The following is a 22,294-nucleotide window of genomic DNA, read 5'->3' as shown; positions in this document are numbered from 1 at the left end:
TAGAGGTTATTTATGTATAGGGGTGTGTGTTACATGGTTGGAAGATAAGTTGTACACAAGCAGCATACACTCATAGCATGTGTCTGTCTACTTTTGTTAGAGTTCATTCCAGTAAGGCTGTTGCCTCTTCTGCTGCTTTCTTCAAGGGTTTGGACACCAGTTCTATTCCTGAAGCTGCTGCTTGGTCTTCAGTGCATACCCTTACTTAGCATTATAAATTGGATATGGTTTCGAGGGCCAAAGCAGGTTTTGCTAGGGCCATCCTGCATGGATTTGTTGAGGACTCTACCCAGCCTCCTACCTCCCACTCCTTTTCTTGAGCTTTTGAACTCTCCCTGTGGTTAAGAATGCTGCAATAGTGATACGAAAGAACATAGTACAGTTGTGTAAAATCTTACCATGGCAGTAGATGACTTGTCTTCACTGTTGCCATTTTTGGTACCTCCCTCCATCCCACTTTTTTCCTTTTGGGTTTTGATTTGGTTGCCCTCCTGGCTGAGGGTCTCCCCATTTCCTTCTGCATTTTCCCCTTCTGGGTATGCATAGCCTCCTTTCTCTTATGGAGGCTGTTCTGTATTCGTACAATTAAATTCTGGGTATCTGCAGCCGTACATTACCTACATCCTGTACAGGAAGCATATGTGAGACATGCAGCACATTCAAGATCTAAAGGCTTTGGTGTACTGGCCAGACGTTGGGCTATTCTTGGCGGGAGAGCCCTATGGTTAAGGATACTGCAACAGTGATATGGAAGGACACCACCACATTTCTTAAGGTGGAACAGTAAAGTTCAGTCAAAAAACACAAAAATAAATATATATATATATATATATATATATATATATATATATATGTGTGTGTGTGTGTGTATATGTATTACACACACACACACACACACACACACACACACACACACACACACACACACACACGTATATGTAATGTCTGGAGGCTACAATTTCTGTGTGAAAGGGATTCCCTTTGGAGACTTATCTGCAATAAATGAAGCTTATGCCCAACTGCTGTTCTTCAGAAGCTTTTTGCCAATTCCCCTCAAGATGGCAAGAAAGTACTGAAGGTTTATCCTCTCTGGTGCTAATGTTCCCCCACAAGATTAGCCAATCAGCAACCAGACAGGAGAAATGGAGGGGAGTCAGAGCTTTGTGAAGCTGGCTGACTGTTTCAAAGGCAGGAAAAACCATAGCAATATACTACCATAGCACTGGGAATGAAACGAATATGCCTGACCTGTACATAAAATTAAAGGGATTAAAAACATCTTCACTGCTTGTATCTTACTATCAATAGACAAGAACATCCAATGTCTTGTTTTTTTTAATCTTTTGTTTAGTCTGTTCCCACATATTTTTAGCTGCCATAACAGAATCTTTTTTTTTTTAATTCAAACTAAATACTTTACCTTACAACATCCCAATAAATCTGAGTATTGCTGAACCAATTTATGTATGGTTACATAAAGTCTCTCACCAGTTTATTCAATCTCTAGGTGGTCACAATACCCTGTCTGATTTTTTTTTGAGGACCAAGGATAATATGTCAAGAGATGTCCCAGGTCACCTTGGAATCATCCTTCAAGATGGCCAATAATGATAAGATCAACCAGGAGAGGACCGAGTGGTGTAAATACTACATACCTGCTGCAATCTCTTCTGCCTGCATTAGGTAGAAAAATTCATCAAACCTAAGGTCATCCGGAAGTGACATTGGATAAACCGTACTTTATTCATCATCCATCTCAGTTACTGGACACTACATAGGTAATTTACGTGCCTAGTTTTCTGACGGCCTTGCATGGCTTTTTTTAGGAGCGATACAACATTCTTTTGAGCAGCCATGACTCTCATTAGCTTTGTGAGACAGGATGTGTTGCTAGACAGCCTCTGGGACAGGCCAATGGAACAGTTCCTATAACTTCTGTACATCAACTGTCGTGGCATTTACCTGGTTCTACTGCAGCATCACTTACCAACAGAAGCTGTTATATGGCCATTGGCAGTGGCTACAGTGATGTCGGCTCTGACAGATCTTGCGAGAAAGCAAAATGGATGGTCAGCCCCAAGACCATTACACTGAGGTTGAATCTGGCCACAATCAATGGCAGAAGGAGTTTTATCAGAAATACTGGTGTCAGATACTTTGCAAACGTCAGCAGTGGGAACAGACATTGTGTACAGTGCTAAGTAATGGACTGGCGCCAGATACATCATCACTTACAGCAATGCAATGTGCACACTTTGTGGTGTTATTAGTGCCAGCTTGACAGGACACTGAAAAGGCATTGCTGAGGTTAAGGATGGCAACGTGGATGCTAGTTTTGGTATGTGAAGTCTTGACACCATAGTGGTGGAGATGTGCCAGAGTGCAGACAGACAAGGTCTGCAGAGAAGAAAAAACACAGCAAATGGGACTTGGACGAACTCACTCACTATTCCTTAGATAAAGGAGAAAAAGCGAGCTAGCCACCTGCAACTGAGTTTTTATATTCCAAATAGCTGAAGCTTATTTTTTTAAATCAAATTTGCAGGAAGTGAGGCTGGAATCAGGTCAGCTTTTGTGATGACGCAGTCTGTGTGTGTCCTGGAGACATAATTAATAAGAAAATCATCTCTGGATTGTCTGGAACTATCAAGGCAGTAGGTTGGGCCTGAGTAAGTAAGGAGTTATCAGTGGAATTTTAGGGACAGATATTCGCCAGCAAAAATTCTCAGGATAAACGAATTTTGGACTAATAACACTAGCAAAAACCTCCCTGAGAAATGCAGTCTAGAAACTCAGACTCTAAAATGATCATATGGTAATTAAGAACAAGAGACCTGCAAGAACAAGAGCATGATGGTATCTGGGAAGGAAATGGCAGCCTAAAAGTTCTGAGTGCTGACAGTATACAGATCTATTTCTTTTTTACTCAGCAGTTCTGTTTTTGGAACTCAAGCAAGCAGTTCAAACCCAATACCTCTTCCTCCTCCTCTAGTTTATGCCACAGAAAGAAAAAAAGAGAGATAGATATAAGCAGGCAATTCTGGCATGACCTTCTGCAAGAAAAGTGGATCAGTTCCAATGGATACCCAATCCTTATGAAAGATCAATTACAGATAAAAATCTAAAGTTCCATGATCCTGTGAACAACAGAGAATTGGGGTGTATAGCTTGAAATACCTAGTTGCATGTCATGTGGTACCCATTCCTTCTACAAAGCACTGTGTACAACTGATTCATGAAGGACAAAGCACACCCACAATGTCTCATTTATATATACTAAGCATTTTGACAAATGTGTTACATAGTGTCAGAGTGAAGAAGTACATGCAAAAGCAAAGAAATACATTAGTTAAAAGTCATGTCTTTGAAAGTACAAAATCATAGCCTGGAATTAGAGAAACACTCTCTCTTACCATTAGAGAACAAATAGGCATAATAAAATGTGTTACATGATCATACTGCATTGGAAGAAGAGTGGAAAAAAGTATATTTAAAAGTAAAAATCTTAAGTACATTGATCTAAAGGGATACTCAGACACTCTATTCTGAACATCACCAATATAAACACCATCTGTGCACATATAAAACATACAAATATTTCACAAACAAGCAATTTAAAGCATATTAAAGATGCTACTAGTAAGTTAATTAACTTGCCATAATCATCTTGACCCTCTGAGTCACAGGGTTAGGTTTATTATCTTCCTCTTCTTCTAGCACCCGAGCAAAGTGACTCAGCTGCCAGATTGGACGACCTTCACGACTTTCACGAGAAAGCTGCAAGAAAAAATGGTATTTTCATAATGATTACTAAAACTAGAAACACAGAAAATGAATTCAACTAGGCATTTAGTGAATAAACCCATAACATTATATCACTGTAATTAAAAGAAATACTATTTCATACTTTTGTAAAATGCATTAAAAAAAGGAAGCAATATGACTATTTGGTTTATCCATTTGGATTTATCTAATATGTAACTGCTGCATCCTCCCACCCTGGGCTTCCCCAACCCCTGCCAGCAGGTCTGCACATTCCTCAAGGCCCCTGTGAATTTACAATCTGCCACAAAAACAGTCAGACTATACTCAAGAAACCAGAACTCACTCTGTTAAAAATAATACTTTCCCATGTTCGGGTTAAAGTGAGCTCCTACCATTTCAGCATTTCCCATGTTTTTTTTTTTTTAAACAAGAAACGGCTTTGTTAAATTATCACTTATGATACAGGCAATCATATTTATATAACTGAAAGCAAACCATATTGACATAATCCCAGCTGCAAGCATTTTACATCACAAACCTTATTGACATAATCCTAGTTGCAAACATTATACATGACTTATAAATCTACCCAATCATCGTCAGTCAAACATTACATAGTTCATTCAAGTCCTGCCTTCTTTTAAAACTCAATCCTCCCTTGTATGCATTGTTCCCAAAATTCCCATTTTTCCTACATAATTTGTGCTTACCCTTTTTTTAAAGATCCCAATTCCAGTTGTGTTATCTCTGTTACTACATTCACTACTTCTAGTACAGATGTTTAGACTCTGATTTTCATTTTCCACCATAATTAGACTCAGCAAGGCTTTACAATATCTAGGCAATTCTGATTCCGTTTCATAGCTCAGAAAAATCAGTTCCATAATTACACCAATTTGCTCACCCAGTATCTCCGACAGAGAATCTTTAAAGTCTGCCAACTCATTACACTCCCAGAAAATATGTTCACAATTACCTCTTTTTCCCCACCACACTTCCAACATTTGCTGTCTATCTGAGGAAAAATTCTCTGGAGTCTACTTTGGGAATAAAAATATCTATGTAAACATTTCCAAGAAAAATCCTAAATCTTCTAGATTTTGTTGCATCTTTGGAAGACATGTGAATTGCTTATCCAGTCTCTCTTACCAATCCTTTCTAACCTCCTCTGACTGATTTTTATAGTTATCATGAAATATTTTATTATTTTTTTTAACAGCAGCTTCTGCTCTAGATTCTACTAAAAAAAACACCAGTGCTGATATTTCTTTTAAGACCACCCTATTTACTTCTCTTTGCCTATACTTTATATCAATCCTTAAATACAAACAACCAGCAAGGATTTTGTTACTGCCAGTACTGGAATTCTACTTGTGGTTGTGGATCTACATCAATCCTTGATAATCTCTAACCTGCAGTCTATAAATAAATTCTTGGCTTCTTCCCATTCTATTACCTTTCCTCCCTCCAGTTATTTGCTCCAATACCTTGGTTCCCTTTGCCAGATTTATCCAATAAATTCCAGGCCCGCATGCATATTGCCTGTATCCCTAATTGCAGTTATTCCTATCGGCAGAATCTCCTTTTTCCATTCCCATGTTGGCTTAGTTCTTAGAACACTTTCTGCAACTTTATGAATATAATAGTCTGCATGATTATTGCTATTCTCCTTTAAGATCTGCATCCAAAATTCCAATCTCCCCCTGTTTCATCATCCCTTTCTACTTTAAATTATCGGTTTCTGCTTCTGCTATGTATAGGATCCTTAACTGTGTAGCTCTGAAATACCCCTTCAAATAGGATAATCCCAATCTGCATTGTTCTATTGGAAGAATCAGCTTAACCCACTTGACTGTTGCAGTCTACACCTTCCAGATAAAATCCTTCAGCTCTTTATTAATTGCAATCAACAACTTCTTCTATGGTTGATAAAAATATGTCTGATCTGTGTATAAGACTAAAGGGACTAAACATTTAACTGCTTGTATCTTACTATCCATATCAAAGCTTCCACTTTCTCAGTTTTTGTATTATCTTTTGTTTAGTCTCTTCCCACATATCAACAACTACCACGCCTAAATGATTTTTAATCCATACTCCTAAACACTTCATTTTATCATGTCCCCATAAATATGGATATTACTGAACCAACAGAGGTACGTCTGCTGAACCAGTAGAGGTACGACTGCTGAATCCTATACAAATGCACTTTATAAGCACTTACACGAGTGCATGGATCGTGCAATCTGTAACAGAACCAAGATGCTATCCTCCAAAAAAAAGGAAGCCAATCTGGTGGTCCCCTGCCATAAACAAACTCTACAACAGAAGAAAGAAACTGTTGCAAAAAAGAGTAAAATCCCATGATTGGAGGAACTCCCTGGTCAGTCTCAGTAAGAAACTGAGATCCTTCATAAAATCCTCCAAAGCTAGTTACGAAAACAAAATTGCCACTGATTCTAAAGACAACCACAAAGCATTCTGGCACTAAATATACAGAACCAACTGATATTGCCAACATCCTGGCAGAGAGGTTCAGTGCTAACTTTAACCCTCTCTCACCCCCTAAAGGACCCATCTCCATACTGGAAGAATGCAAAGTTCCTGTAATCACGGCTGCACAGGTAAAAAACACAGTCTCCAAAGCCAAGAACACAGCATCCATGGGACCGGACAACATCCCAGGCTGCGTTCCATACGAACTACAGAATGAACTGGCACCCCACCTAAGTACCATGTTCAATCATAGCCTCACCTCAGGCTTTGTGCCCACTGAATGGTGCACAGCAACAGTTATCCCACTCCACAAAGGGGGAGCCACCACGGATCCTGGGAACTACTGCCCCATTAGCCTGACAAGCCTGGTCTGCAAAGCTATGGAACGTATCATCATGGAACTTATAAACAATGACATTGGTAATCTCCAAACTCTGGACCCTACCCAGTTCGGGTTTGTAAAAGGCAGATCATGTCTCCTAAACCTGATGGACTTCTTTGAAGCGGTCACCAAAGCCGTAGATGAGAGTAAGGTGGTTCAGAAAGCCTATTTAGACCTCACCAAGGCTTTTGACACCATCCCCCACTCTGGAATTATAGATAAACTCACTAAACTAGTTATAAATCCCTATGTCAGAAGATGGGTTGCCAACTGGCTCACTGACAGAACCCACACTGTGGAAGTAGCAGACTCTAAATCCAACTTCAGACCAGTGACAAGTGGAGTACCACAGGGTTCAGTCCTGGGTCCTCTCCTGTTTGGTATCTACTTTTCTGAAGTAAAGGCTAACACAGAAGGTCTTTGGCTAATGAGGTTCGCAGATTACTGCAAACTGAGAGCCATAATTGAAACTCCTAATGATGTGGACATCCTACAAAAGGGCCTCACTGAGACAGATGCTTGGTGTCAAAGCCATGGCCTCAAGCTCAATGCCAAAAAGTGCACTGTCATCCCTTTTGGTAAAAACTCTGTACCCATGAACTACCACATAGGCGGTAGTCTACTTAACACCGAAAGTGTAATAAGAGACCTTGGGACACAGGTGGACAGTAGTCTCACCTTTGATAATCACATCGCCACAGTAGTCAGGAAATCCTTCTACGTGGCACACCTCATCACAAAAGGTTTCTCATCCAGGAAAAAAAGAGGTCATTGTTCCCCTCTACTCATCACTCATTAGACCATTATAGAGTACAATGACCCTTTTGGTATGTACCTCACAAGACATCTGCAACAACTGGAAAGGCCGCAGAAATACCTCACAAAGAGGATTACCGATGCCCTACTCAGACCGTCTCAAAAAACTTCAGTTTTACTCCGTCGCATATCACCTACTCAAGAGGCAATCTCTGCCTAACATACAAAGCAATGTCAAACCCTGAGCTGTTGGACATGCTCCACTTAAAGAAATCCCAATCCCTCAGAGCTACACGCTCTAGGGACCTAAACCATGTCACCACAATAAACAGAACATGCTGGAGGGATAGATTCCTGTCCCAGAGACTTTCCATACTCTGGAACAAACTACTTATCTATATCAAACAAAGCTCCTCATTAGCACTCCAAGAAAAATCTTGATGATTGGATGGGAGATAGGAAATTCAGCCCAGGGATCACTTCTGTGGCTCTGCTTGACAGGGGCACAGGAAAATAATTTTCTTGGGTGGCAAAAGCCAGGGTACCACTTGGCTAGGCTTATATAGGCCCTAGGGCCAATAGCCTAGTACCTACCTATGAACCTATGAATTCATGTGTGGGTAAGTAATTTACCACTATTGCCTTTGTTTTAGCTGCATTAATTGTGTATCCTTAAAAGATATGAAATTGTCTCAAAATGTTCCACAACATTGTAATGCCCTTTTCTGGTTTTATCAGGTATAACATATCATCATCTGCAAATACAGCCAGCATTTCATGACTACCATACCAATTATATCCTTGAATTTCTGAGTCCCTTATTTTCTTTGCCAATGGTTCTAAACATAATGCAAATAACAAAGGAGGAAAGGGGACACCACTGCCAGGACCCTATGATCAAGCAGAAATTATCACATAGGACCCCATCCACTTAATTTTCTCCTCCTATCCCTCATAAAACCTCCTAATCAACCGTATAATTTTATCAGGAAATGCAAAGGTTTCCATTACCCTGCTCATGAAGTCCAAGCTTACTCTGTCAAATGCTTTCTCTGCATCAAGACCCAGCAACAACACAGGTATTTTCTTACATTTTGCTTCCCTCTGGATCATCAATGTTCTGTTAATGTTGTCAACTGTTTGCCTTCCCTCCACAAAACCGCAATGAGCCATATCTATCTATTTTGGCATAACGGTTGCCATTCTTGTAGCCATTATAGACATAAACACTTTATAAACATGGTTTACTATTGGCATGGGCCTGTATAAAGCTGGATCTGATGGATCTTTACCCTCTTTAGGTATTACAGCTACCACTTGCTTTCTTCCAGGATGTTGGCACTTCTCCTCCTCTTAAAATACTGTTAAACATAACCTTCCATATCTTTATCATTTTCCCCTCCTAGCTTCCAAACTTCCATACGAATACCATCTATTCCTGTGGACTTTCCTGTAGATTGGTTATACATCACCATTTTTATCTCATTTTCTCCTATCCTAACTGTTAGCAGTTGAGCTTCATCTACTTCTAACTTTGGCATATTTAATTCTTCAACAAACATTTCAATTTGTACATGTTCATGATTTCTATACTTCTCTACTTCATGCAGACTTTCACAGAATTTCCAAAATATTTCTAATACCTCTAGAGGATTTCTTGTTACCTTCCTTTTTATAGGCTCTCTAAGCTTGGTAACAGCCCTTTCTACTTTCTGTTGCCTGAGTCATTGTGCTAAAAGTTTTTGTGCTCTAGAGTTATTATCAAAAAGAGTTACTTAACAGAAATCTTTCTAAACTCATGCATATTATCCAGGTAATCCCTTATTTTCTGTTTAGCATTATGTAGTTTCTCCTCTTCTTGTTCTGTGAGAATCCCCCTATTTTGCAATATGCCATCATTTGTCTGTCCCTGTAAATAATTCTTACTTATTAACCATATCTCCCTTTTATTTCCACCCTATTTTTAAACTCCACTTTAATTTTATTCCACTCCCTAGCTATATTTTCAGAAGACATTTCTATCCTCTCTAACAGCTCCTTAATAATTTCCACTAACCATTTCTTAAATTCATCTCTTTTCAACAGATAAGTGGGAAAGCACCAGTATCTCATTTTTATTTCATTACCCTGTGTTTTTATTTTAGTTATTATTGGTGCATGATCTGAAGTAGTTAATGGGTACGTATCAAGTCCTTCAATTAAATGCACATATTCCTGAGAACTGTAAATTCTTTCTAGCCTAGCCCAGTTTTTGTATCTTGGGGAATATGTAAATTCACTCTGAACTCCTAGTACTGAGTTCACATCTTCCATACCAAATATTGTCATACATTTCTTCAAAAGTCTACCCCCTCCTTTATAATACTTTCCCTTCTGGGCCCCCAAGACACATCTTCACTATTGCAAATAAAATCCTAGTTCTTTGTTGAAAGCTGATTATTTCTCCCAGAATTTCTTAGGCTACATTATAGCAGTTTTACATGCCAATGTAATCTTCCTCCCTTGCCAGTAAGACCTTAGTACTACAAATCTACCATTATTATCCTTTTTATCTTCTTCTGTCACTATTGGAGTTCCTCTTGCAATTAATATAAGTACTCCTCTTTTCCTTTGTCCTAGGTATTCTGCTGAGCAATCATCCTAAAAATGTTTAATTATCAAATTTACATGTTCAGTTCTTTTGCAAATGTGTGTCCTGCAGCACAGTTACTTGCAATCTACATTTTTAACACAGTTCACTGCTCTTTCTTTTTTGTATTTTTCTTGGAGACCAACGACATTTAAAGACATTACAGAAAGCATCATTATATTGAAGTTATTATTCCCACCTTTTATGTTTAACAGCTTTTTTTGCTTAAATGTCCAGTTCCAGCTTTTGTGTTACACACATACATTTTTGCCAATTTGAATTTTTATACAGTTGTTTCTAGTCTTATCCATTTCAGCCTATGTCATATCTTGCAAACCTTTTTGTTTTACTGAAAGCCCTCAAACAGAAAAAAACATGTCAAATATCCCCTAAAACCTATTAACTTAATACTATCACACTAAACTATGTACATTTTCAAATACTGATGTTTCTCCTAATAGGAACAAATATCCTAAACTGACAGCCACACTCACACACTTGAGTTAACCTAAAAGATAGGTTTATCCATGCTAAGACATATGGTTCAGCGTGTGTTCTATTAAGTGCTGTCTGGTTTTGTCTTATCTTTATAGCTCCCCAGCTGGAAAAAAAAACACCTGAATGCTTTCAAATAACATTATCTCCTACCCAATTTCTCTTTATCAGACTGTCTCCATGGAGACAGGAGGACCATATATAGAATTGCTATGAAGCATATATGTATTTGCTAGAAAAAAGCCTTAAAATATTCAATAATATTTCATTTTTATAATTTCTCTTAAAACATGTTACTAGATCAAACTAAGGGCCTTAATCCAGTCATTCCCCAATGTAAGAATGATAAAAAGGACATTAGTTTTTATTTTATCATGTTTTAACTGGACTTTAACATTGCAGTGCCTACAATTCATAAAACTAAACATGGAAAAAGAGAGAAGAAAGGAGAAAGAAAAAAAGAAAAAAAAAAACCAGGAGCACCTGTTTAAAAATAGTACCCCCATAACACTTAAAACAATTGAGAAAACTTTACTTTATAGCATGCAAAGAAAATCATACACCATACAAATAGTAATATTAAGAAAAAAAATGTGTTTTACTTAGTTAACTTTCTCCCTCCTCTTCCCCTCCCCTACGTATTTTTCTGAACATTAATGACATGAACTAGGGCACATACTTTAGAGTCCCCTACAAGTCCAACAAAGTCCAATAAGTCCAATATTTCCAGATTTTCTTGTTCTATCATATTTCACAAATATAATTATTGCTCTGTAATCCCACATTTGCCAATTTCCAAGTTACTGGTTTTATTCCTGTTCATCTCCATCTCTGAAATCCTATCTCTGCTTCATTTTCAATGTATTCTCAATTATTCTAGTCAACTCTCATGCTCCCTTCCTTCTCTCCAGTATTTTCCGTTTAAACATTGGAAAATGATACACTGGCACAGTCTCTCTGTGGTCTATTACCAGAACTAGAAGTAGAATTTCCTTCCGTTTCACAGCTCACTTTTTGTTGGATAAACTTTTGTATTTCTCCCTTAGCATGGCCTTAATCAAAAATGATTTTGTTCTGTCACAGAAGAAAATTTTGAAGAAAGCTGGGTATAGCAGTTTGAATCTCATGCCTGCTTCTTGACATTCCCTGAATAGTGGAATAAATGTACTCCTCTTCTGCCTGTTGTACAATGAGTAATCTTTTTCCACAAACACTCTGCTGTCTCTGCTTTCAGTACTTCAGTAATGACCACTCATGGATCGCCCCATTCAACATGTCAGAAATAATACTGAAAAGTGAGGACCTCAGCACTGACCTGCTGTGACAGTCTCTGGGTAGGCTTCATCCATGGAGTTCTTCCTCTCTGTCATTCCCAAATGAGACTAAGTTACCACCCTACTCATAGCCTTTTATACTTTCCAAATAGCTCTTGAAATGGTACTCAGTCAGAGGCCTTCGAGCCCAGAAAGGTCCTCACCTGGTTCTGCTGTTACCAGGACAATGAAATGCATCAAGAGACTGGTAGCTATTCTAGGTAGTAAAACCATTCCAGTGTAAATCATGAAGTTGGTTGTCCTTTAGAAAAGCATCAGGATCCTCTCCACCACATTTATCTGTCTCTGTCTTGAATTATCATGTTAGCACCCTCAAACAAAGGGACAAATGAAGCTGTTTTCCACTTATCTGGTCTTTTCCTGTTGGACACAGTTCTGTTAAAGATTGCTCTGAGCAGTTCTGCCAGAGTGCTTTCTAGTTTTTTTCCCCTTAAGCAATCTGATCAGCATCCTAAATGGATCCTGTGCGTTGTTCTCCTGTAAGCTGACCAGTTTCTTTTCTACATTACCTCTTCCATCCATCTCTTATCTATCTTTGCCATCTTTCCCCTCCCAGCACAGCAACCTTCTCTATTTTTCTGAATGCTGATGTACTGAATAAATTCATTGTCTCAGTAATATCCTTGCTGCACCTAACATCCACTCAATCAGCCTTTTTACACTGGTACCACTTTATAATCTTTGAAATGTGTCAGAAAAAGAAACTCTCCCTCTTCACTTAATACCTTTGAGTCAGTGTTCTCTCCAGTCCAGTCTTGCTATTTTGTTTAGCCTCTTCATTCATGACCTTGATACAGGCCTGCTTCTCTTCTTTTCCTATGACTACTTTCCACTAGTTGAATGTCTTCTCTTTATTCCTGAGTACTGCCTTGACCTTCCTGCTCATCCACTGTGATATCCTCATGAGCACTGCCTTTCATCTTTTGGGCAAACACCCTGGATACTTTTCAGAATGCATTCTTTGAATCTTCTTTTACTTCCCTCACTATCCTAGTTCCTTCTGCATCTCCACTCCCAGCAGCTTGGAGTTCGAGTTTCCATAGGCTCACATTACTGTCTTTTGTTTCTTCGGTCTTCTTTACCCAAGGTGAACTACAAGTGCCGTGGTCATTACTGGCCAGTAGCGATCTCACCATTGCATCATAAACTTTGCAAGCCCTACAGAAAACAAAGTCTGGAATATTTCCGTCTGATGTCTTCTTTTTATCTACTGAAATAATTCTTCATATACCTTTCTATTCCTGCTCCCTGTGTAGAAACAGATCAGTTTGCATCTAGGTTAATAAAACCTCCCGCCACCACTACTCTCTTTCCTGTCTGTCCATGAAAAGCTTGTCCTTCTCTATTGATGTGTGCAAAGAGTGATAAACAGTGTTTAAATACCATTTTTCCTACACAGTCTGTAATCTGTCATTGTACTTGCCTTCTACTCCACTCCTACTTTGCCCCATTTTCCTTGTTTCCTCTTCTTCCAACATCTTACAACATGGACTGTCTCTTTCCACTCATGTCTGACATTCTCCTTTTCTGTCCATTCTGAGGATATGATAAACTGGACTACTATATCCCAGTTCCTCTTTTCCACTGTACGGATATCCATGACGACTGTGCCTACTATATCAGTCCCGAGGACAGTCTTTTTTTTTTTTTTTTTTTTTTGGCTTTTTGGCTCTCTTTGCACCTACTGTCTACTGAGTATCAGCCCCTCCCAGTTGAATAGCCCATTCATTACCCATCACTGCAGCAAGAGTCATGAAGGTGGGATATCACTCAAACAGCCATTAGAAGAGGTTTGATACTTTTGCTTCACTGCCCTAATCTTGCATGCACACAGTCGGATGTTGGGGGGGAGGGTGTGCAGTAGGCAGACCACTGAGGAAGTCCTCTCACTTCCAAAGGGGGTGTTCCAAGTAGCCATGCCTCTACCCCTGGAGCATGAGTGATGGCTTCCCTAGTCTTTGCCAGAGAAATCACAATGCCCTATGTGGCACCAAGTGCAAACTCCTGTCTCCCCATCCCACCACAAGGCAAGTGGGCCACAACTCTTCACCACTGCACTCCCTGTCCATCTCCTCCACTGCCAGATCCGTTAATCAAACCCTTATCATCTGGGTCACAGTTAAGGTTCCATCCCTCTAAACTGGGGAACTCAAGACAGCATGCATTTATCCTATATTTTTTCTAAGCTCAACATTTTCCAACCACGTTTTGCTCCTACCTTTTTCATCATCCTTTCCAAGCATTTTTCATCTTTACTTCAGTTTTCCAATGCCCTACGATCTGCACTATCCTTCTATTTGCTCCCTTATAATGCTTTTTTGTTCCTTTTTGTGCTTCCCCTTTCCCACAGTTTACAAAAAAGACATAGCATCCATATTCCTTCTTTAACAATTACCGGTTTACTTGCATGTACAAAATGCAAAATTATATAAACATGCAATACAGTTGTACAATAAACAAGCAAGTTAATCAACGCTAAAAGGTACTGGTACATCACCATCATACCTTTAACACAATTTTACTGTAGAACTGCAACAATACTTTTAACATATCATCTTCAGACAACCTGCAATGGTGCATTGCCCATCTCACCCCAATATGTACTGACAGCAGATATACACAGTCATACATTTTAAAAAATCTATGTACATTTACAAACTGTTACCCCATTTCATTTTTAAGTGATTGACTACTGATTTCTTGTTTTATTTGTGCATTTATCTTTATTTAAGGCTGAAATTACTGCATTTGCAAAAATTGTCTTACTACTGGTCTGACTGATTTGAACTTGCCTTGTCTAGCTAGTTTGTTAAAGCGGTTTTGTTGGAAGCAATCTTTTTTGTGCTTTTACATTAAGAGGACCGGGATATTCCACCTAGTGGTAGTAGGTGATAGCACTGTCTGAGTTGTAAAACACAGGAGTTAACCTATAAATCAAGTACTAGGACTGTAATCTGCAATTCAGTGATGCACTGCACAAAGATAAGCTCAGAGCAGTTAGCCTGCACATCAGATAGTACTAATACCATATCCTAGCACTATCTAATCCCACATCTTAACACTATTCAACTCTAATCCCTAACCCTAGAGACCACCCTAGGAGGAGACCTTTGTAAAACCCTGTCCTCAAACCTAATTGCTCACCCTAATACAGGTCCAGACAACATGGATATGCAATTTCCAAATGTCTCTGTAGCCAGCTTGGTAGACAGTGTAGAAACTCTCATATTCACCGATAACCTTTTAACAAATAAAGAAACAAACACAGTATATGAGAGATGTATATGCACAATGTCCTTGGAAGCAAAAATCCTGCATTCGAACAAAATTGTCAAGACACAAACACTACATCCACCACACAGTGTCTACACACAGACCATCTCATGAACCAGTAAAAAAGCAATCTCCCAAACATCAAAGACCTCCTAAACCTGCAAACAGCAATGCCTATTCTCAGCAATCTCTAAAGCATTCACCAGAAGCAACAACAGACACCACACATAATCCTACACCCAATGGGCCCCGGAAAACAAAACCCATAAGGAAGGCAAACAATTTACCCAGGGCTCCTGTCACAGGGGACTCCACTGTACGACAGAAAGATGCCCCACTCACTAAACTGGTCAAGGAGATTATGGTCAGTTGCTTATCTGGAGCCAGGATCTGTCAAGCTATACATGCACTCAAGTCAATGCATCACAAGCACCAGTATGATTCCATCATAGTCTATATTGGTGTAAATGACCTGAGACATACCTCTTTGGATTATATGAAGAGACATTATGGACCTTTCTGAATACGTGTCTTAGACTAGTATGTGCCCTGGACTGAGCAGTATTCTACCTTCACCAAGGATGATGCTATGGTGTGAACAAAAAATGACTGACATTAACAAATGGCTTAGTTTCCAAACACCAGGAGACCAGTATTCAATCCCCACAAACGTTTATTGAGCGCTTTCGTCTCTTGAATAGAAACTTCTTCAGAATAATATAGCATATTACACAACAGCCTTATATATGCTATTCCAACAAATTAGTCATCACTAACTAATTAATAAAATAATGTCCTGAAAGGACATAGAAACATATAAAGAGCAGCATACACACACACACACACACACACACACACACACATATATATATATATATATATATATATATATATTGCACTCACAGTAAAAAAGTAAAAAAGAAAAAATGTGATTAAAAACATATAAAATATACTTGACAATTAAATATATCCTATAATAAGTTAAAAACAAAGCAACAGATGTCAATATTTATGCATATGAAAGTATGTACGTATTTGCTGTTTATTAGCATCCTACCCTAATAGCAGGTACTGATGACTGTCATGTAAGAAATTGTGCCTTGAGCCTGAGAACAGAGCTGATGGATACTGCACTATTAAGACCTGGTGCTTCAGATGCATTTGTACAAACTTGCCACCTAAACTCAGCCATTTCTAGGTAATCGTACTATAATAATAATAGTAATATGTACCAAGCGAATGCAGGATGACAACGGTTATCCTCCTTAACAAGGGTGGACCATCAACTGATCCCAGAAACAACTGCAGACCCATTAATCTGACTAGTTTAATATGCAAACCCATGGAATGAATTATCATGGAAATGATCATCAAAAACACTGGCAATCTACAGACCCTTGACCCATCCTTGAGAAATTATCTCTGGGTCAGCAGTAGGATTTTTAAAAAGAAATTTGTGTGACTCAGGGACTCTATAGTACCTGTCGGGTTTTCTGGGTGCAGGAGGGAGGTTGTCAGGAGTCAAACTGGATTTCAGGAAAACATCCACCACAACATCCAGGACTGGGAGGATGACCAAGGGTCTGTGCTGTGGAAGATCTAAGAATTCCATGAGTCTCTTTTTACACTGAGGGTAGTCCTGACTCTCCCATTGGAAATGCTCCCTTAAGGTATGAAGGGTTTCCCCAAAGGAAAACTCCTCTGGGGGAGAGGCAGAAGGGATGGAATCCTCTGCATCAAAATCCTCATAAGTAGAGAGGGGTTGCATGTCTTCATATTCAGATGCATCAGAGTCATCTGGCTCTTGTTCAGAGAAAACTACAGGGGACAGATCTCTTTTCCTTTTGGAGGTGGTAGCTTGATTTCCCCTGATCAGCATGATAAGGTCTTCCACCATTTTAAGCATTTGAGAGGCAAGGAAGCAGGTACCTGAAATTGGGTTGTCAGTTTCTTGGGTGTGGTTCGTACCCTGGGCCTAAGAAACTCGGTCGTTTTCGCAAGAACGGTAGTCGCGAAAGAAGATGCATGTTTGTGTCAAGAATCAGTAGTGCAAAGGACTTCCTCAGAAGCTAGTGCCTGCTCAGCAGCTCCGGACCCATCCAAGGTAGAGACGACCGAAGGATCCTTAGTCAAAGAAGAGTTTTGCAGCATACCAGACTCTGAAAGGGTCTCGGTAGTGGCCTGTGAATCCACAGAAGCGAGCATCAGGGGCTGTGAAAGCACCTCACTGAGGACCGGAGAACTGATGACTAGCTTAACGGGAGCGTCTTTGGTAGGTCTGGACATGTTCCGTCTGTCTCTCTTTATCTTTATGTTTTGTCGGAAGATCTACTGCCAGATGGCTTACCGAACCCATACCGGAGTTCGAGGACTATAAGCAAAAATACCTAGCTACAATAAGGGCCAGACGATGGATAGTTCTGGCATTAAACAAAGCAGAGAAGCGACAACGGGGGACGTCGTGGTCTGGGCCTAAACAAGTGACGCAGTAAGAATGAAAGTCTCGGTGTGCTATTTGCTTTCCATAGGTGAGACAATTGTTAACTTTTTCTGACATCGATTAGTGCAGGAAAAAAGGATCCCCAACGGGGTACTTAGCTTTAGAAGACTTCAGCTTCAATTCGGTAGGCGAAACTCAGGTAGCTGCTGACCTGCACTCATGTGAACTGCTTCTGCTTCGGGCTCCATGGCAAGAAAGACTGATGTAAAGGTGTCGACTACCTTACTTTATACTACTGACGACCTGACGTCAGTCCTGAATCGACAGCAACCGACGCAGAAATACTAAGCCTCTGGTATTTGGGCCGGCCGAGGGCTACCCTGGCAGAGATAACCCAAATGTGATGACTGCAACAGTGAAACACAAAGAACATCAGCATATTCTCCACAGATTGTACTTTAGAATCTCCATCACAAAGGTGCAATTAGAAATATCTCAAAACACTGACAGATCCTTTAAACATTTCAAAAACTTGTTTACATTTTCACAATTAGATATGCTGGCATACAATACAAGTTAATCTCAGAACATATACAAATCTCCTGCTAGACATACTAACACGGATAGTGTTTATTTTCTTCACACACCCCCTAACAGCCTTTTTTAGGCAATGCCAAACTGACAAACCTACAGACATAGCAAACAAAACCCAAAGGAATCTAAAGGTGTTACTGCTCAATGTTAGGAGCTTTAACAAGAAACTTCATACCCTACAAGCTCTCCTCACTCTGGGGAACAAAAACATCTGTGCAATACTGAGACATGATTTATATCCACAGAAAGTACTCCAGCAATGCAAGACTATAGTGCCTTCCAAGCAGACAAGGACTAAAAGTGGAGGGGTACATTAGTAATAAGTATACCAAAAGGTTGGTTAAACAGCATGATACCCAGGAGTTCATCCATGTGTGAAACATCTAGAGTCCCATACTATATCTTAGCAAGTTACAGGTCACCATCTATGTCTTTAGAATCCTGTAACTCTTACGTAGACTTACTGTAGGCACTCTCCATTCAACCCAACACTTTATTCATGGAAACTTTAATTATCCCCTCTACAGGCTGGGAAACATACCCTGTCTCTAGTTTACAGACACATTTCCTGGACTTTAACACAAATGTTCTTGATCAGGTAGTGCACACTTCAACCCAAGGTTCAAACATACTGAACCTTGTTCTTCACTAATATGGGAACGCGCTGCACCCCCCCATGTGTCACATCCTTACTGGTGAGGCTGATCACAAAGCTCATTTCAACTAAAAATCAACTTGGAAATCCTAGCAAAACCTGTTGCAGTTAGAAACTATTCTAAAGCAAACTACATCATATTAGCAGACAGTTTGTCAAATTTCAATGATCCATGCAATCCAGAGTTCACAACAGTTTATGCATAATTATTTACAGAAACACTGTACAAACATGTAAATGACTGCATATAGGCTGATGAACTTACCAGAAGCAAGCCCAATGCAAATCACAATGGTGGAATCCTAAGCTTAACAGGGCATATAACAAAAGGAAAGAAGTCATGGCCAAAGTAAGAAACAGCAACTCTCATAATGGCCTAGCTTACTAATAAAAATGAAGAGAAAACTAAGAAGAATAATTAAAATCAAATCTAACAGAGCCAATTAAGAGGTCAAGATAGCTTCTCAGGCTATAGACCACCACAAGGCCTTCTACAGCTATGCCTGAAACATCAAAGGTAACATGCAACAGTGTGCAGACCTCGTAGTAAATGGTACCACCTTCACTGAGCACAGTGATATAGCGTATCTGCTGGCCAAAGAATTTAGCTCAAACTTTACCCCTGCCAACCTTTGTGAAATCCCTAGCATGACCCCCAAAACTAGAAGCAGGGTGTACATCATTGCAGCACTCACTAAAGCTAAAAACACAGCCTCAGTGGGACCTAACATATCCCAGGTTGCCTCCTAAACAGCCTAAAAGATGACCTATCAGGATCACTTGAGTCACTTTTCAACTGCAGCCTCAAAACAGGCTATGTACCAAGTGAATGGAGGATGGCAGCGGTTATCCTCCTTAACAAGGGCGGACCATCAACTGACCCCAGAAACTAGAGACCATTAGTCTGACTAGTTTAATATGCAAACCCATGGAATGAATTATCATGGAAATGATCAGCAAAAACACTGGCAATCTACAGACACTTGACCCATCCAAGTTTGTGTTTTGTCAAAGAAGGTCATGCCTACTTAACCTAATAGACTTCTTTGAGAAGGTAACCAAGGCAATGGATGAAGGGAAAATGGTGCATATTGCCTATCTGGATCTGGCTAATGCAATTAACACAATATTTCACTCGGGTATTGTGAACATATTCATTGAATTAGACATAAATTCATACACAATTCACTGGACTGCCAAATGGTTCACAGACAGGACCCAAGAAGCCAGGATTGGTCAGACCACCTCCACCAACAGGCAGGTCACCAGTGGAGTACCACGGGGATCCATGCTGGGCCCAGTCCTCTTTGGTATCTACTTCTCAGAGTTCAAGGCTAATGTTAAGGGCCTCTGGCTCATCAAGTTTGCAGATGACTGCAAACTGGGAACGATCATAAATGCCCCCCTTGACACTAACACCTTGCAACAGGGTCTAACACAAATGATTGGTGCCAAGGCCACAGATTACAACTTATTGCAAATAAGTGCATTATAGTGCCTTCTGAGAAAATGTCTACCCAGACAAATTACTCTACTGATAAGACACTCCTAAGAGTTGACCCAGTAGGTAGAGATCTGGGAACATATACAGATAGTAATCTGGTCTTTGACCAACATATAGTAAAGGTATAAGAAATTCATTCTTTGTCACCTCACTTATAAGTAAGAGTATGGCATCCAGGTCCAAGGAAGTTTCAGTACCACTCTACTAATCTCTTTTCAGACCCATCATTGAGTACAATTTCCCCCTTCGGCATGTACCTGACTAGGCATATGCAACAGCTGGAACTCCCACAACATTTCCTTGCCAAGTGAATTCAGGGTATTATCACACTGTCCTAGACAGATCACCTTAGAGCTCTGTCTCTATACTTGGTCTCCAACACATTGTTCAGAAGTGATCTGTGCTTAGCATATAAACCTTCCTTAGATCCAGACCTGATGGAGCTTTTGCACATCTGCAAAACAAGCAGCACCAGAAACACTAGATCCAAGGATTTGAACTTTGCTATATCCTGAGTCACAAACATCTCATAATTCTAATGGCTGATTACAAATGGTCATCAAGATCTGGGGAAAGTAATCCACCCAATCTTATAATCCAACTTCTCTCTTTTTGTAATCAACCAATAGAATTAAGAGAGGTTTGTGACTCAAGATATATAATGTTGTTTCTATACTGTATTTGTTGTTTTCACTGAGGAAGGCAAATCATTGCCGAAACCAGTCTGGATTTGTGGGTGTAGTGCCTCTGCATTATACCTTTATGGTGTTGCCACAGTAAAATACATTTTTTCCATACCGTTGGTGCTGGCCGTTGTTTTCGTTTGAGTGTTGAATGTTTTGGCCTGCTGCACCTGCCGTACGTGCAGAGCTTGTTTTGCTGCCATATCTTCACATATACCCAACTGCAGCATCTGCCTTACCCTTCTAAGAATCTCATCTATTATCCAGCGAAGACAATTCTTTCACACAAAGCTTTCATAAACCTGCCAAATTCAATGGTGTAGAGGTATAAAATCCCTGACATGACTTGTGCAACCTGGTTTTGATTAATGGCTTAGGTACCTGTTGAAGCTGGCATGAGAAGGGAGGAATGACATGTCTTTGTTGGCAGACTCCTGCGGGGGAAGAAATGCATGTCTGAAAGACTTGATCTTGTGTTACAAGTTCATGACGGAGAAGGAAGTTACATGGCAGCACAGACTTCAAGGAAGCAAAGCAGTCACGAGGAGTTATGGCACTTTCTCAGGTGACGATGCACCTATGCTGATGCCCACTGCACATCAACCCCTGAGCAACTACTGTACATAGGCAGTCAGTGATAGGGCCTTAAATCAGTAGCCATGATCCTACTCAAAGAAAATAGCCTCGGCCCCAGTCTGCTCATCTCCATGGAATGAATGAATGAATGAGCTGTAGGATTCTTGCCAGTAGAGAACAAATGGAAAAACAGAGCAGCTAGGATGGACAGATTGCCAATCAGGAAGAAAATGAGAGCAAAAATAATAAAAAAGCTTCATAAACCTCATCAATACTTGTGTGCACACTCCTGTTAAAATGCCAGGTTTTTGTGATAAAAAAATGAGACCACAATAAATCATTTCAAAATTTTTCCCACCGTTAATGTGACCTGCAACCTGTACAATTCAGTTGAAAAACAAACAAATCTGTTAGGGGAGAAATATAAAAAATAAAAAAAATGTACTACAAGCTGGTTGCATAAGTGTGCACACTCTTAACTAATAAGCACCTTTTGATTTGATTACAGCATTCAGTCTTATTGGGTAGGAGTCCATCAGCATAACGCATCTTGACTGGCAATATTTACCCACTCTTCCTTGCAAAAGTGCTCCAAATCTGTCAGATTGCAAGGGCATCTCTTGTTCACAGCCCTCTTCAGGTCACCCCACAGATTTTCTATTGGATTTAGGTCTGGGCTCTGGCTGGGCCATTCCAAAACTTTAATCTTCTT

General features: G+C 39.8%; 1 protein-coding gene across 1 annotated transcript in view; it reads right to left on the bottom strand.

Moving 5' to 3' along the window:
• HMGCR (3-hydroxy-3-methylglutaryl-CoA reductase) overlaps positions 1–22,294 on the bottom strand; it is a 1,147,080-nt gene that overhangs the window by 570,596 nt on the left and 554,190 nt on the right. Inside the window, exon 8 of the mRNA XM_044064441.1 lies at positions 3,658–3,777. Coding sequence (XP_043920376.1) covers positions 3,658–3,777 — 120 coding nt within the window. The remainder of the gene's footprint in view (positions 1–3,657; positions 3,778–22,294) is intronic.

Source organism: Protopterus annectens, chromosome 2.part2, assembly GCF_019279795.1.
Source record: "Protopterus annectens isolate FY-2018-M chromosome 2.part2, PAN1.0, whole genome shotgun sequence".
Taxonomy (NCBI): domain Eukaryota; kingdom Metazoa; phylum Chordata; order Ceratodontiformes; family Protopteridae; genus Protopterus; species Protopterus annectens.
The sequence above is the reverse complement of the archived record's forward strand: the minus strand, read 5'-3'. Positions and strand labels throughout refer to the sequence as shown.